Here is a 17,408-nt window from a genome sequence, read left to right as displayed (position 1 = left end):
TACACTCCACCTACTTTTGTAGGTGGAGACAGTTATGTGATGAGAAAATATATTAGGGAAAGGTTGTTCAGCCATTGGGTGTCATTTTTAATAAAAATGGCATTTCTATTTAATCAAGACATGTCAGAAAATCATTGCCTAAGTCGATGGATACTACAAACCGACCAATGCTCTCTGCAGTAGCTGTGCTCTCGTGGACAAACTGGAAGCTCTGGGTCATGTTCATTCACATGGAATACTATCGCATCCAAACAGTGGCGCAGGGCCATCATGCATTAATGGCTTATTTCCAATAAATCGAATCATCCATCTGCTCCCCAGGTTCCCTAATTCAAAGCCAGGGTGTGGTACCCACCACTAGGACGTTTATTATTTGTGTGCTTATTTTAAAAGCGAGCCCAGCCAATAGGCCATGGGGTTGCAAGTACTAAATAAGGCCCCAGGGCAGAAGGGTGAAAAAAGACTGGTGGGGGGGGAGGGGAGCGGGGGTGCGAGGGGAAATGGAGAAGGGCAACCTCCTCCGGGCTTCTCCCCCTTCCTCTCCCCAGAGCACATCGACCTCCATCTCCCTCCCTTCGGTACCCAGGCCTCGCCTTGGCCCTGACGGGGTTTGCTGCGGGTGCGCGGTGCAGGCCCGGTCTGGGGCGGCGGGAGACGGACCCCTCCCATACAGAAGCCCCTTACCAGGGAAGAGGACGCGAGACGGTGGCAGCGGGCCCGAGGGCGTCGGTAAGTCGGTCCGCCGCCCCGCTGATTCTCCGGGCTTGAGCCTGGCTTCGAAGCGTAGCACTGCGAGCGGTGGCCCAAACTTCCCCAGCTCCCAGACCGCCGCCGCCCCTTAGCCCACCCAGCTGTGCGCTTCAACCCAGCTGAGGAGCCTCGCCCGAACCGCCCCCGGGGCGGTGCAAGACGCACAGGGCGGGACGCGGAGCGGGCGCGGGGCGGGGCGGGGCCGGGCGCAGGCCGGGGCGGGGCCGGGGCGGGGCTGAAGTGGGCGCCGGCTTGGGGCTGACGCACGTGGGAGGGTTCAGGAGGAGCTTGCCGCCGCCGCCGCTCTTGTCTCTTCTGCTAGGCCGCCGTGCGGCTTCCCGGCGTCCCGAATCCCTCACCCCCAAACCGGAGGACAGCGCTCCCTCAGCCGCCGTCGCCTTTCGGCGTTCCCATGATAGCCCAGTGCTTTTCGGCTGTGCGAAGCCTCCACAGGTACCTCCCGTGCGCGTGTTAACCTTGACCTTGGGCAGAGCGGGGTCTTCCGCCCCGTCACTGCCAGGCGCCTCCGCCCAGCCTTTCCAAACAGCACCCCTCCGACGCTCCTGGAACCCTCCCTTCCCACAGTCCGCATGGTCTACCCCGAGGGACACCTGGCGCGGGAACTTGGGGCCACCTTTTCTTCATCCGCTCCCTTGAGAGGGCGTCCATTCCCCTTTGTTTGGGACTGCCTCAGCTGCAAGCAGTGAGACTGGTCCCAGGCCCAGCCCAAAACGAATGCAGAAAGATGGTCGGGATAAGAAAATCATTTGACTTTCGTCCCCATCCAGAACTGCAGACCTGTCGTTAACAGTGCCGGCAGCTGTAGACTCGAATAACAATTCTCATTTACCCCTCATGCACATCGTTAACATACACATCGTTTAACACTCGCACAAGATGCAGCCGCTATGGTTTTGCTGCTTATTTCCGTCCATGCTTTCTAATTTCCTTTTTATTTACTTCCCATAAAACATTCGGCCTCTGGCCGGGGCTAATTGACCTGGCCCCAAATGGAGGAAATGATTGCTTGGACACGGTTTGGTGCAGCCCCAGCTGCTGTTTTGGACTGCTTCCTTAGCGCCCTCGCCACACCCCTGTGCCATAGACCAGTAGCAACATGGTGAGAGAATTAAATTCTTTGCACGGATGCGCTGGATGGAATGGTTTTCAGAAACAATGCCACTACCACCCGCATTCCCAAATCTAGCTTTGAACTGAAAATCTGAATGAAGAACCAACAGAAAAAGGGAAATATGTGTTTCTTGCTAGATCCTTATAAAACCTTTAGAACCTAGCAATCAGCCTGTAAGCTTTTTAACAGTTTTCTGTTGTACGTTGCCACTCATCTGTGTGGAGCTTTAGGCTACTCAGTCCTTACCGTTTTGGCGCATCTGGGGACAGTAGTGATCATAAAGAGTTAGTGTGATGATTTTGACCATATTTCAGACTGTCCTTTTAGTGTTCAGGCTGCAAGTGGTATAGCTCTCAAATGAAGCTATACCAACAAATGAAGAAATATATACCTTCCTATAACGCAGGTGTGAGAAGAGAGAATAAATTTCATATTTGACAGTAGTTCTCAAACTTTTTAGTCTCAGGACCTCTTTACCACTCAAAAATTACTGAGGACCTAAGAGCTTCTGTTTATGTGGGTTATATCTTTCCTTATTTACCATATTAGAAATGAAACCAGGGAGATTTTTTAAGTATTTATTAGTTTATTTTTAAAACAGTAATAAATTCATTACATGCATAAATAACATTTTGAACAAAAAATAACTATTTTACAAAACATCTCCAAAACAGTGAGAAGATGGTATTGTGGATTTTTTTCCTTTGGGTTTTTATTTTTAATTGTGGTAAAATATACATAAAATTTACCGTTTTAATCATTTTAAGTGCACAATTCAGTGGCATTAAGTACATTCACATTGTTATGTAATCATTACCACTATCCATCTCCAGAACTTTTTCATCATCCCAAACTGAAACTCCTCATTATCCCCTCTTCCAGTACCTGGTAACCACTATTCTTTCTGTCTCTTTGAATTCGACTATTTTAGGTACTTGATACTAGGGGAATCTTACAATATCTGTTCTTCTGAGACTGGCTTATTTCACTTAGCATAATGTCTTTAAGCTTCATCCGTGTTGTAGCATGTGTCGGAATTTCCTTCTTTTTTAAGGCTGAGTCGTATTCTGTTGTATGGATATACCACATTTTATTTGTCCACTCATTCATCCATGGACTTTGGGTTGTTTCCACCTTTTGGCTACTTTGAGTAATGCTGCTATGATCATTGGCATGCACATTTCTGTTTAAGTCTCTAATTTCAATTCTCTGGGATAGGTACCTAGAAGGGGGATTACTAGATCACAGGATAATTCTTTGTTTAATTTTTGAGGAACCACCTTACTGTTTTCCACAGCAGTTGTATTGGCAGCTATTGGCAAAGAACGAGAGTTCCAGTTTTTCCACATCTTCATCAACACTTGTTTTATTTATTTTATTTTTAAATAAGAACCATCCTAGGAGTGGCATTGTTTTGCGTTTTTGCAAAACAAATATATGACTTAATAGAAGGTAGCTGGATTCTTACATCTGCTAACACGTTTATTCTGTTGCACTGGTTCACTTTGGTTTAAGAAGATGAAGAAAATCCCACCTGTCATATGTAGTTGGAAAAGAAAAGTATTTTAATTTTAATAGACGTTTTAGATAATCATGGGTGTTCTTTGATATCACATCAAAGTTTGACAAGGTGTAGTTTTTATAAGAATGGTTGCAGTGTGAAATATGAAACTATCAACGTACTTTTTCTTACTGTTACGTTAAAATCCATGGGTCTGTTTTACACTTGCAATGAGTCTCTTACCTATGCATGATTTTGTAATATCAAACACTATTCATTTGGAAAATAGTGGCTCACTGTGTTATACATAGCTTCCTAATGTTGACATATTTTACATTATCAAATAATCATATTCCTTAATATCATCATCCCATCATAAAAGTCTTCAAATACTAGAAAGCTGGCAAGCTCATGGTGGCAGACACACTTTTTCAAAATTCTAATTTTCATTTGAAAGCTGAAATTTTATCATCGGTAACAAATACTATCAGTTGTTTTCCTTGAAGTGACAGCCTTACTATGTTACATTTTTGAGAGGATTTCTGCAAAACACTTAAGTCTGAGTAACCATGGTTTGTCTGTCAGTCATTTTTTCAAGTATAAATGGTGTTCCATGAGAAAAGCAGCTATTTCAGTTCACAATTCAGTCAATTGCACAAGTGCTTTTAATTTGCACAACCAAATTCTCTGGACAACCATTGTACTCAGGTATTCAGCCGGTGCACTTTATGCCTACTTTGCCACACATATATTTAATGATTGAGATTTAATAAAATTAACAATTTTTACTGTCTCATCAAGGACATTCTAAAGTGGAATTTACATTATTTTTAGCATGAGGGAGTGACAGTGAAGAATATAATGACTACTAGGACAGTTTGGTGTCATTGCCTTGATTTGTTCTAAGGTGCCAACAGTTTTATCTACCATTGCTTTTCACCATCAGTGCAGACGTCAACCAAGTGAAAAAGGTAAATAATGTCTTAGTATTTTTATGAAATACTTTCAACCTCACATACTCCTTGAAATGGTCTCAAGAACCACTCCCCATAGGATTGCAGACCACATTTTGAGAACCACTGGTATGTGTTATGCATATTCTTTGTTTATGCATGGAAGAAAATAAATGTAAAAAGCCGTACAATTATTACTTTTTTAGAAGCTAGCAATCTACCATAAATATATTAACTATTTTGTTACTTAAGGGCATATATTGCAGTCAATCAACATACTCTACAGTAGTAGTAGTCATCCACCCATGGTTCTTGTGAGTGACTTAATCGCAGAATCTCTGTTTCAAAATCTGTATCTTCCTAAAGGAGTCAGTACTTGACCGACCACATGGAAGGCCCTCTATGTACTCCTGATTTCCTGTTTCCTTTGACATGTGGGAATTCATTTTAGTGTTATATGAGTAACTAGGTTTTTACTCAACCGGCTTATGATTTATCTTGGGTTTTCCTGTTGTTATAGTTGCTGTATACTCGTTTCCCAAATCTAGCTTTGCAGCCAGGATCATTGATGGGGGTATTTAGCCAATTTCTTGGGAATAAGTAGACTGGGGATCTGAAGATTGAATTGTACTTGCTGTTCAACTAACCTTGTGACCTTAATTAAATCACCCAATTTCTCGGATTTCTCTTGAATTCCTTTTTTTTTTTTTTTTTTGCCATACGCGGGCCTCTTACTGTTGTGGCCTCTCCCGTTGCGGAGCACAGGCTCCGGACGCGCAGGCTCAGCGGCCATGGCTCATGGGCTCAGCCGCTCCGCGGCATGCGGGATCTTCGCGGACCAGGGCACAAACCCGTGCCCCCTGCATCGGCAGGCGAACTCTCAACCACTGCGCCACCAGGGAAGCCCCAAGACTGACATTTTTTTGAAAGACTTTTTCTTCTTATTAAGTGAAACAAAAAGGAAATCAACACAGAAACTGCAGCTAAGTATAAGAGAAAGTCCAGCTTGCAAAATATGGATTTCTGACTTACCATAGCTTATTTTGGAAGACCCTGTCCTTTTCCACCTACTCTGAGATTATCTATACCTCCTGCTTAGCGTTCAAAAGGGCACCCTCTTTATTTCTTAGACACACTTAGCTGGTATCTTTGATACCTAATCTTACTTGCTGTCAAGACCAAGAGAAAATTCTTTTTCTGCCTCACATTGTAGTCAGGGTTGTAGGAACTGAAACAGTTGACGGCTGCTTGCCACAAAGCATGACATGTATACTATAAGGCTACATTGTTAGATCTTATCATTCTAACACTGAAAATTATATATTTATACAGCTTTCACATCCTCATAGGAATTTTCTGGCAAGACACAGCATAAAGAAACACAAATTATTTATGTAAACGAGAAGAAAATGAATGATAGTAGATTCCAACTACCAGTTGTACAGCTTTTTTGGAGGTCTCATATTCAGTCACTTTTTCATTTTACAAATATTTACTGAGCACCTGTTAAGTTATTGTTTAATCTCAGCACCACCTTATTCTAAACTATACAGCATTCCCTTGTAAATCCTCTCTTTTGCTATTGTCCTCTGTCTCAGTGAATGTCACCAGTTACCCAAGTCAGAAGCCTTGGAGCTGTTCCTGGCCTTCTCTCTGTAACGTTTCCGTCAACTCCCAAGTCTTCAAATTCTTTCTCTTTTCTCTATTCGAGGTACCACCGCTATAATCCAAATCTTTATCATCAGTCTCAGCCTCAATTTTTGCTTCCTACTAATATACTTTCCTTATGAAAACAGAGATCTTTATGAAACGCAAATGTGATGTGTCACACTCCAGTTTAAAATTCTTCTTTTGATTGCCATGAATCTTAGGATAAAATCAAAACTCTTTCATATGGTTTATAAAGCCCTATACAGTCTGACCATGACTTAGCTCTCCCGGCTTCTCTTAACTCAATGTTTCAGACAGAGAATTCATATCCTCATCTCCTGGCGTTAAATTAACACATGTTAATATCTTATTTGGAGTATGCTTCTCTTCCCCTACCTTTCCACAGCCTAGCTAATACTTGTCATTCAACTTAAAACTTATTATAGGGCTTCCCTGGTGGCGCAGTGATTTAAAATCCGCCTGCCGATGCAGGGGACACAGGTTCGTGCCCCGGTCCGGGAAGATCCCACATGCCGCGGAGCAGCTGGGCCTGTGAGCCATGGCCGCTGAGCCTGCACGTCCAGAGCCTGTGCTCCGCAACGGGAGAGGCCACAACAGTGAGAGGCCCGCGTACCCCCCCCCCCCAAAAAAAAAATGTTATCACAAATGCATGTTTCCCTAAGCAATATATGGTTTAGTTTCACATGATGGAACTAGTTTGACATGGCTGTGGTTCATTTTTTCGGTTGTTAGGTCTTTCCTTGTGTGACCATTCCAAAATTTATTATCCATTTTCTTGTCAGTGGGTTGTTCCCAGTTATTTGCTATTATAAGCAATACTGCTATGAATATTCTTGTATTTTCTCCTGATACATATGTGCAAGGGGAAGACCTAAGAAAAATTGCTGGGTTTGTAGGACATATGTACATTCTCAACTTTACCAAATGATGTCCAATTCTTTTCCAAAGTGGTGATGCTAATTTACTCCCTCTCGCCGTATATCCTTCATGAGTAGCCATTGATCCTCCATCCTTAGCAATTCTTGGTGTTGTCAGGCCTTTTACCAATCCAAGGTTGTAAAATGGTACCTCTTGGTTTTTTATGTATTGCTGTGTTTACTAATGCGTTTGAGCTGTTTTTATGTTTATATGCCATTTGTATTTTATGCCTGTTAGTGTCTTTTGCCCATTTTCTTATTTGCTTGTTTATTTTTTTCATATTGAATTTAAGTACTATTTATATATTCTAGATACGTTTCATTTGATTTCCATTCAAAAGTACATATTTATAGTGTATTTTACCTATGCCAGCCACTGAGCTAACTCTGAGAATGGAGCTGTGGACATGACAAATTATCCCTGTCCACAAGGGTTCATGCCCTTACTCTGTTTAAGGACTCAAAGTAATCAAACATATCTCTAAAACAGATTGGGATAGATGCTGTTAATATCAGCTTAGTTTGCACTTCCTCAGGGTCAACTTGCCTGACTCCTACTAAATTTGATCCCTCTGAATACTGTAAGTAATTCCGTAGCATACACGTTATTATTAATAGTGTTTGTCTTCCACAGTAGTTCACAAGTTTTCTGAGATCAGGAGCCTGTTTTTTTGTTGTTGTTCATGTCTGTACCTCCAGCATTTAGCATGGTGTTGTTCCCAGAGTAGTTGCTTAACAACCATATGTAGTGACTGGATGGATGAAAAGATGTCATCAGTGGTAATAACTGAAAATTCAGCATTCATTCCTGATATCTAAGGAGTATAGGCCTAGATTTGGCATTTTTATATTGACAATGACAGTATAACTTCTAGTGGGAAGTAAATATTTCAAACCCTATAGGAAATAGCTCATTGTGAATTTCTTTATGCAAAAAAAAAAGTTGCAAGAGGAAATTTATGTCTAAGTATTAATTTAGATCTAGTCGTGTAATAAAAAATTACAGAGTAGAGTGCAGTAGGAAGCTAACCTAACCAACAGACTCATAGGAATTTTGAGTATATACTAGGTGATATGAGGCAGAAGAGAAGCCATATGTTAAAAGACATGATCTTTGTCACATTCCCTTGTCACCACTGAGGACATTCAAATAGTGACTTGGTGCCTTACAGACCAGTTGGTGGATCTGTAGAGTAATAGTCTAATTAATGAATACTCTGTATATTAATATACATTAATATATTAATAGCAAAGCTCATTCTACATTGTCAACCTGGATATGAAAGAAGTTGAAAGAGGTGCTAGTTTCTGAAGTACTGGGTCAGAAGCAACCAAGATGAGAAGTTAACAAAGGTGAACTTCTCATGAGTGGGTGTGGGGTCAGCCCAGGGCAGAGAAACCAGACTCTCTGGACTTGTATGACCTGGGAGTTACTTGGTACTGGGGAAACACATGACATTAAGCAGAGTATAATCCTGAGAAAAGCCAAAATACTTAACTTGTTGTACAGACCAGGAAGGTAATGACATGCAGCTTGCCCTACTTGTTGGAAGAAGTACCCAGGAGAACCCAAAAAAGCCATGATGGTGGATTCATATACTGGAACACATCTCATTCCTGCTCTACTAGATCTAGACCCTGTGCTATAAGTACTATACTCCCATAACTGCACAAAAGAAACTGAAGGGAAGTAAAAACAAAAAAAACTTGCTTAGAATGGCAAAAAGGACCAAGGCGACTCAGTAAGATGTATAACAGCTCATCAAAATGTTTTTAATGACACTGAAAAATTGTAAAGTTACAGAAATGATGGATAGTAGAATGTGGTTGATTGAAACCTATACATAACTTTCAAATCTTCATTCACTCATGTCACAAATATTGGCCAGCCCAATATTTGCTTGTTGAAATTTACTTTGTACTCCCCCTCTTTACCATAATTAATTTGTGATTGCTTACCTTAAAAATACACCTTAAGGGCTTCCCTGGTGGCGCAGTGGTTGAGGGGCCGCCTGCCGATGCAGGGGACACGGGTTCGTGCCCTGGTCCGGGAGGATCCCACATGCCGTGGAGCGGCTGGGCCCGTGAGCCATGGCCGCTGAGCCTGAGTGTTCGGAGCCTGTGCTCCGCAACGGGAGAGGCCACAGCAGTGAGAGGCCTGCGTACCGCAAAAAAAAAAAAAAAAAAAAAAAAAATACACCTTAAGATTAATCAAGGGAAAAGAATATTAGGCAAAAAAAAGTTTAAACATTAGAGTCAGTCTAATTCTTTTAACTGGGTTCAGAACTGTTAACTTTCTGGCAGTAAAGGCAAAGGGAAAACATACCATTAAAAATTATCAGAAACAGAGTTTTTCCTGGTACTGTTCATGAGATAAATTTATCATGTGGGTGCATTATACAGGGGAAATTGAGTGAATGCAATGAATAATAGCCTCAATAATACTTACATAGTAAATGCATAAGTAGACTTTGTATGGGCAATTTCTTATTCTGATCTTTCTTAAAAGACCAAGGCAGTACAGGCTAGTAAGGGTGATAAGGCACATACATAAATAATTATAATACAAGATGGAGGGTGATAAGTACCACAGAGAGTAATAGAGAAATTGATATGGGAGTTCAGAGGAAGGAGAGATTATTTTCAGGATTAAGGGAAGCGGCAAGGTCATAATTGGTCCTGGAAGGGTGGTAGGATTTGGACGTGTGAAGACCAGGGGAGGGAGTTCTCTTCCCCTCAGACTGTTTACCTGAATTTAGAAATAGGCACATTGAGTAAGTTGAGTGTCCAAGGCAAACATGCTAAAAACTAATGAAATGACTCCAAGAAAGAGAATGTACTACACCTTAAATTTATACAATGTTATATGGGAATTATAGCTCAATAAAGCTGGAAAAAGAACAAAGCTCAGTATGTAGAGATTTACACCAAAAAAAAAAAAAAAAAAAGGGAAAGAGAATCTGCAGGGACTTCCCTGGCAGTCCAGTGGTTAAGATTTCACCTTCCAAAGCAGAGGGTGCGGGTTCGATCCCTGGTAGGGGAGCTAAGATCCCACACGCCTCAGGGCCAAAGAATCAAAACATAAAACAGAAACAGTATTGTAACGAATTCAATAACGACTTTAAAAATGGTCCACATCAGGGCTTCCCTGGTGACGCAGTGGTTGAGAGTCCGCCTGCCGATGCAGGGGACACGGGTTCGTGCCCCGGTCCGGGAAGATCCCACATGCCGCGGAGCGGCTAGGCCCATAAGCCATGGCCGCTGAGCCTGCGCATCCAGAGCCTGTGCTCCGCCACGGGAGAGGCCACAGTAGTGAGAGGCTCGCGTACCGCAAAAAAAAATAAAAATGGACCACATAAAAAAAAATCTTTAAAAAAAAATACATTTAATAAAAAAGAGAAAATTTGCAAGCCACATGGCGTTGGAGGCAGACCTGGTTTCAAATGCTTGTGTAATCTCACTAAGCTTCAGTTTCTTCAACCCTAAAATAGAGATAACATTTACTACCTCCTACAGTTTTTGTAAGGAGCGCAGGAACCATTGTATGTGAGAACATCTAGCACAGTGTTTGATACCAAGTGAGTCCATAATAACTTATAATTTGCTCCCTTCCATTCAAGGTAAAAGAAAGTAGTTCTAAGGACTTGGGTTTTTTTTTGGCTGTGTTAGGTCTTCGTTGCTGTGTGCGGGCTTACTCTAGCTGCGGTGAGTGGAGGCTACTCTTCGTTGCAGTGCTCAGGCTTCTCATTGCAGTGGCTTCTCTTGTTGCGGAGTACAGGGTCTAGGCGCGAGGGCTTCAGTAGTTGTAGCACGTGGGCTCAGTAGCTGTGGCTTGCAGGTTCTAGAGCACAGGCTCAGTACTTGTGGCGCACGGGCTTAGTTGCTCCGTGGCATGTGGGACCTTCCCGGACCAGGGCTCAAACCCGTGTCCCCTGCATTGTCAGGTGGATTCTTAACCACTGTGCCACCAGGGAAACCCTAAGGACTTGGATAATTAAGAACTGACTAGGGATCTTCTTCAACTTATAGTGGAGTTATGTCGCCATGAACGCATCTTAAGTTGAAAAGTCAAAATACTTTTAATACACCTACCTACCAAACATCATAGCTTAGCCTAGCCTACCTTAAATGTTTTCAGAGCACTTACATTAGCAAAAGCCTATTTTATAATAGTGTGTTGAATGTCTCGTGTAATTTGCTGAATACTGTACTGAAAGTAAAAAACAGAAATGTGTGGTTACAGAATAGTTGTATGTGTATTGGTGTTTACCCTCATAACTGCATGGCAGACTGGAAGCTGCGGCCCACTGCCACTGCCCAGCATCATGACAGAGTATCGTCCCATGTATCTCAAGCCTGGGAAAAGATCAAAGTTCAGAGTTTGAAGCATAGTTTCTACTGAATGCGTATCGCTTTCACAGCATCATGAAGTCAAAAATCTTAAGTCTAGCCATTGTAATTCAAGGACTGTCTATACTTGTGAATATTGAAAGTCACAAATGCTTTATCAGTGACTGGGGGGAGGCTATAAATGACCTACTAATGAAATTAGTAGTGAAAAATGAAAGTTCCAGAGGATCTCAGCTCACTATAACACCATTCTAATCGGGAGGAGATTCTTAATAGTATCAAATATGAAGTCTTATATTTAAGCTAAACACATCACCTATCTGAGAGCAGGATGATGTAAGAGCAGCACATGGGAAAAACTCAGAACCTTGAGTTGTTTTCGGTTTCAGTATGAATTAGCAGCTTGATGTGGCTGCCAAAGAACAAGAGAGGGAAGAGCCACTAATCAGATGACACTTTAAGTCTTGGGTGTTAGTTGCCAAATGCAGTGGATACTTTTCAGTCCTGATTTAGCTTGGTCTCCATGTAACATTTACACTGTTGGCCACACATGATTTCTTGACTTCCAGAGAATCAAATTCCTAATTTTCCTTTATTACAAGGAATCCTCAAATTTCTTTCAAGCTTCCTTTTCCTGACACTTGCCTCTCAAGCCCTAGTTTTTCTCAAGTTTCTATTCTTAACTTCTACTGTAAATCCCTTTTTTTGTCTCCTTTCTTTGAGCAGACATACATGCTGGAGTCTCTCCCACACACCCTGCTGTCTGAAACCTTCCCTCAACCCACCTGGTATGCACTTTTCCTTTCCATACTTTTCTAGACTTCCCCAGTGTTCTTATCCACATGCTGTTCTTAGATGCCCCAGTCCATTCTAAGAATTGTACATCTGAATACATCTACAGCTATGTCTCCCACCCGGAGCCCTCTCCTTGCCTTCAGGTTCATATCTCCAACTGCCATATCACCACAGTTTCATACCCTGGCGTATGTCATAAGCACTGAAAAAAATCAACATTTCCGAAACTTACCTAGTAGTGTTTCCCCAAACCTGACCTTGCATTTTCTGTTTGCAAGGATAAATGTGCTATGTTCATTTGCTACGGTCCCACCCACCAACCCACCCACCCAAACTGGAAACTATGACATCCCGTCTTTGCGAGTTTTACCTCTTGAATATTTCTTGAACCCATTGTTTCCTCTTCCACTCCCACTACCACTTTTTAAAAAAATATGTATTTATTTATTTGGCTGTGCCAGGTCTTAGTTGCGGCACGTGGGATCTTCGTTGCTATGTGCGGGATCTTCGGGATCTTAGTTGTGGCATGCGGGCTCTTAGTTGCAGCATGCAGGCTCTTAGTTGCAGCATGCAGGCTCTTAGTTGCAGCATGCAGGATCTAGTTCCCTGATCAGGGATCAAACCCGGGCCCCCTGCATTGGGAGTGCAGTCTTAACCACTGGACCACCAGGGAAGGCTCCCTACTACCACTTTTAATTTAGTTGTTCATCCATATTACTGAAGCCTCCTAACTGACCTCCTTTGCCTCCTAAAATGGACCTTTCATACTTCCCACAGCTGTTAGAGTACCTAGCTAAAATGCAGATCTTGTACACACACACCTGTGTTCACAGCAGCACTATTTATAATATCCAAGACATGGAAACAACCTAAATGTCCATCAACAGATGAATGGATAAAGAAGATATGGTACATATATGCAGTGGAATATTATTCAGCCATAAAAAAGAATGAAATAATGCCATTTGCAGCTACATGGATGGACCTAGAGATTATCATACCAAGTGAAAGTAAGTCAGAAAGAGAAAGACAAATACCATATGATATCACTTATATGTGAAATCTAAAATATGACACAAATGAACTTATCTATGAAACAGAAACAGATTCACATAGAGAACAAGCTTACGGTTGCCAAGGCGGAGGGGGGTGGGGGAGGGATGGATTGGGAGTTTGGGATTAGCAGATGCAAACTCTTATATAAAGAGTGGATAAACAACAAGGTCCTGTTGTATAGCACAGGGAACTATATTCAATATCCTATAATAAACCATAATGAAAAAGAATATATATGTATAACTGAATAACTTTGCTGTATACCAGAAACTAACACAACATTGTAAATTAACTATACTTCAATACAAAAAAGAAATAAAATACAGATCTTACCTTCTCACTCAGGGCTTCGATACAAAGTTTAAGGTCTCCAGCATGACATAAATAAACCCATGGAATCTTGCCTATCAACCTCACCAGCCTCATCTTTCTCTGATTCCCATTTCTAACTTCCAAATTGGTTGTAATTCTTGCAATACACTCTACCAGTGATTGAAAATGGGCCTTTGCTAATCCTGTCTTCTATTCCAGGCTTGCCCTTATGCTTCTTCACATACCACACCCCATCCTTCCCTGGATAATTCCTGTTGATGCCCCCTCCCCAAGAAAATTGCTCTGATTTCCCAGTCTGAGTATTGTTTCTCTGTCCAACTGTAACATCTTGTATATAATTCTGTAGTTGCATTTACATGATATTGTTGTTATCTGTGTCTGATACACATAAGATCAATAGGTATCTGCTACATTCATTTTAGTATGTTTTTCTGCCATACTAGCCTTATTCATCTTTTATCTTTAGCAGCTAGCTCTGTGCTTACTTTCCCCAGAGCTCCAAATGCATGCTCCACTTCTCTACTTGGATATCTTACTGACATTATAAACTCAGCATGTCTATAATTGAATGCCTATAAAGCTCCAATTTCCCCCAGTCTTCCCACTCTCTCCCCAAAAAAGAAAAAGAAGGAAACATTCTAATCTGCTTCTCCTCCTGAACCCTCTAGCTATCACTCACATCCATGCAAAGCCAAAAGTGGTCATCTTAGACTTCCTCTCTCCTTCCACCCTCGTCTCACCAAGTCTTGTGGGGCTGCTGTTGAAAGATTCAGTCTAGACCCTCCAGTTCTGAAACTCTGTTGTTCTGTTGGTAAGCAGCAGCTTGGCTTATACAAAATAATATAACTTTGGGGGGTTGAAAGAAGCAGCTTAGTAAATAGTTAAGATTTCAGACTCTGGAATCAGATTGCCTGGTTCACATCCCAGATCTGCCACTTACTTAGTTGTGTGACTCTGGCATGATTGTCAACCGTTCTCTGCCTCGGTTCTTCATCTATACAATGAGGATTAAATGAGATAATGCATTAAAAAAACAGCACAGTGCATGGACATAATTAGCACTTCATAAGTGCGTAAATGACTTTGTATTATATTCAGGTAGGTGCTTTTCTTTGCTTTCAGTGTGACTTCCAAACCTCAAGGACCTAAGGTTGGTAGTTATTCATCCTTCATCTTTGTTAGGAAGTGTTTTTAAAACCTGCCTTTTGTCTTTTATCGGTGAGGAAACTCTCTTCTCTGCTTTAAAGAGTAGCCTTCTGATATACAGACATGTCAAAGAATTTAAAATCATTTTTACCATCTTGAAGTAAATTAAATGTGTGTCATTGTTATTTTCCTTTCTCACATAGTCTGTTGATTTACTTATTTCTCACATAAGTAAATGACAGTTGGCTTCTAGGGGTTGCTGGCCAGACCAGCAGGAGAATTGGGATATGGCATGGGTCAACACAGAGCCACATGGACCATGCCCTCTGATTATTTCTCTGTCTGTCTCAACAAGGACAGGAAAGAGTAAAGAAAAGTAGCAGGCACTGACAAGGTGTTAGGTTAATAACTGTGGGCAACTTGAAGAGAATGGCAGAACTGTCAAAGTGAATGGTGTGATTGGTGATTTAGTATTTAACAACATTGACTCCAGAGCAAGACTGCCGGAGTTACCACTTATAGCTGTGTGACCTTGGGTAAGTTATTTGACCTCTCTGTGCCTCAGTTTCATCATTTCTAGAAATGGAGATAAAATAGAGTCTCTGTCACAGTGTTATTCAAAGGATTAAATGAGTTAGTATATGCAAAGCAGTGCCTGCTGTGTAAATGTTTGACACTGTTTCTATTGATGGTAGTGGCAGTGGCCAAACAGCAACTAGAAGCTTATTCATTAACTAGATGAAGTAGGAAGCCAGCCATCTGATAGCTGTGTCCAAAGTTGTCAGCCTCAAGTTTTAGATACACTAGAAAGCAGTATCACTTTGAATCTTCTCTAATAATCCATTTATAATGTAATATTCACTGTATCTGCAGTGAAGTATAGTTAATTACTTGACTTAACATCACTGAGCTTCATCCTAAATTAAAGGATTTGAATCAGCTGGTTTCTTAGGCCCCTTCCAGCTGTGAATTTATGAACCTTCATTTACTGGTCAAATATATTTTGTGCTGTAGTTTCTTCTAGCTGCTTCTTACGTGTGCTCTAGTTTTCCCTTGGGGTTTGCGCCATTCTTATCCCTTTTAATCTGCTTGTCAGCATGAGTATTGTTTTAATGTTGAGTTATTATGTTTTTCAAACCACATGTCTGAGGTTAGAATAGCAACTAGAGCTATTTTTAATTTAAAATTTTACTTTTTATTATGTAAATTTTCAGCCACAAATAGAAGTCATGAAATTAGTATAGGTTTAAAATTACTAGCTCATGGCCAATCTCTTTTCATATGCCTCTTCATCCTCCAATTATTTTTATTTTTTATTTTTTTTTTGCGGTACACGGGCCTCTCACTGCTCATGGCCTCTCCAGTTGCGGAGCACAGGCTCCGGACGCACAAGCTCAGCGGCCATGGCTCACGGGACCAGCCGCTACGCGGCATGTGGGATCCATCCGGACCGGGGCACAAACCCGTGTCCCCCGCACCGGCAGGCGGACTCCCAACCACTGCGCTACCAGGGAAGTCCCCTCCAATTATTTTTAAACATATGCCCAACATTTTATTGATACTACTTTAATCATAAGTATTTCGGTATATAAATAGCTCTAAGAGATAAAAATTTTTTTCAAAAATAATCACAATACCATTGTCACATGTAAAAATAATAAACACCCATTTGTGGTTGAAACAGTCTTTAAAAATAAAAGCAAACTAGTTATTAGCCAGGCCTAGGAAGAGGATTTGGGCATCATCATTCACTCAACAAAATACCCATGCATAGGTGACCCCAAAAAAACCAAAAAAAGGCTAAGTATTTAATACTGTACTGAGGAGAGAAGTCTCTCTCCTGAGTAATTTACTAAGCATTTCAATTCTGAAAATTATGCCCCAAACACCAATTAAATGTGCCAGAAGCAATTTATTCATCCGCCTAGAGAAAAATAAAAGTGGAATGTCTTTTTGAGTTGTGGTTTTCCATGTATGTGGGTACACCCTTTACTAATGAATTATTGAAGAAGTCTTGATTTCATTTGTAACAAAGTACTTGATTTTAGATGCTCTGTGGTCTCAGGTGGCTTTTCTTAAGCCAGTTAAAGGATTTAAGAAAAGAAGTCTGTGCATGTTCATTTATTATAACTTTATTTAAAACCTGTAATTATTAAACCACTTGTCCTATACAAGTCAATTAGACTATTATCTTCTGTTTCTTATTTTCAGAACCTGAGATTTTTCTACTTCATTCTTTATAACTTAGTGATATGAACCTTTTGTAAAAGTTCTGTTTTTTTTTTTATAAATTTATTTTTATTTATTTTTGGCTGTGTTGGGTCTTTGTTGCTGCGCACTGGCTTTCTCTAGTTGCGGTGAGCAGGGGCTACTGTTCGTTGCGGTGTGCGGGCTTCTCATTGCGGTGGCTTCTCTTGTTGCGGAGCACAGGCTCTAGGCGCGCGGGCTTCAGTAGTTGTGGCTCGTGGGCTTAGTTGCTCCGCCACAGGTGGGATATTCCCAGACCACCAGGGCTCGAATCCGTGGTCGAGCATTGGCAGGCGGATTCTTAACCACTGAGCCACCAGGGAAGCCCTAAAAGTTCTATTTATTAAGAGTAGAAATATTACAAACATTTATAGTGTCACACAGATTCACTATGTTATGAAGCAGAAACTAATACACCATTGTAAAGCAATTATACTCCAATAAAAATGTTTAAAAAAAAACCTTAAGCTGTTTCTTTCTAACATTTTAAAATTTTTATTTCTATTTCTTGGGAAAGATGACTTTGAAGAGGCCCTTTTCATTTATTTACAATGAAA

At 41.2% G+C, this 17,408-nt stretch overlaps 2 protein-coding genes across 5 annotated transcripts in view; one reads left to right on the top strand and one right to left on the bottom strand.

Annotated features, from left to right (window-relative positions):
• SGTB (small glutamine rich tetratricopeptide repeat co-chaperone beta) overlaps positions 1-877 on the bottom strand; it is a 48,078-nt gene extending 47,201 nt beyond the window's left edge. Inside the window, exon 1 of one of the 2 annotated variants that reach the window (XM_027101003.1) lies at positions 685-877. The gene's annotated coding sequence lies outside the window, so the exon portion shown is untranslated. The remainder of the gene's footprint in view (positions 1-684) is intronic. The other variant, XM_027101002.1, reaches the window with a different exon arrangement.
• Positions 878-1,002: 125 nt separating this feature from the next.
• Positions 1,003-17,408, top strand: part of NLN (neurolysin) — a 100,475-nt gene continuing 84,069 nt past the window's right edge. The window contains exon 1 of one of the 3 annotated variants that reach the window (XM_027100985.1): positions 1,003-1,203. In XM_027100985.1, the coding sequence (XP_026956786.1) occupies positions 1,163-1,203 (41 nt within the window). In that variant the 5' untranslated portion in view covers positions 1,003-1,162. The remainder of the gene's footprint in view (positions 1,204-17,408) is intronic. The other 2 variants (XM_027100986.1, XM_027100990.1) reach the window with 2 other exon arrangements.

This window comes from Aethalodelphis obliquidens, unplaced genomic scaffold (genome assembly GCF_003676395.1).
Source record: "Aethalodelphis obliquidens isolate GAN/ISIS:26980383/991018 unplaced genomic scaffold, ASM367639v1 scaffold4, whole genome shotgun sequence".
Taxonomy (NCBI): Eukaryota; Metazoa; Chordata; class Mammalia; order Artiodactyla; family Delphinidae; genus Aethalodelphis; species Aethalodelphis obliquidens.
Note: the sequence above shows the minus strand (reverse complement) of the source record. Positions and strands in the feature narration are given on the sequence as shown.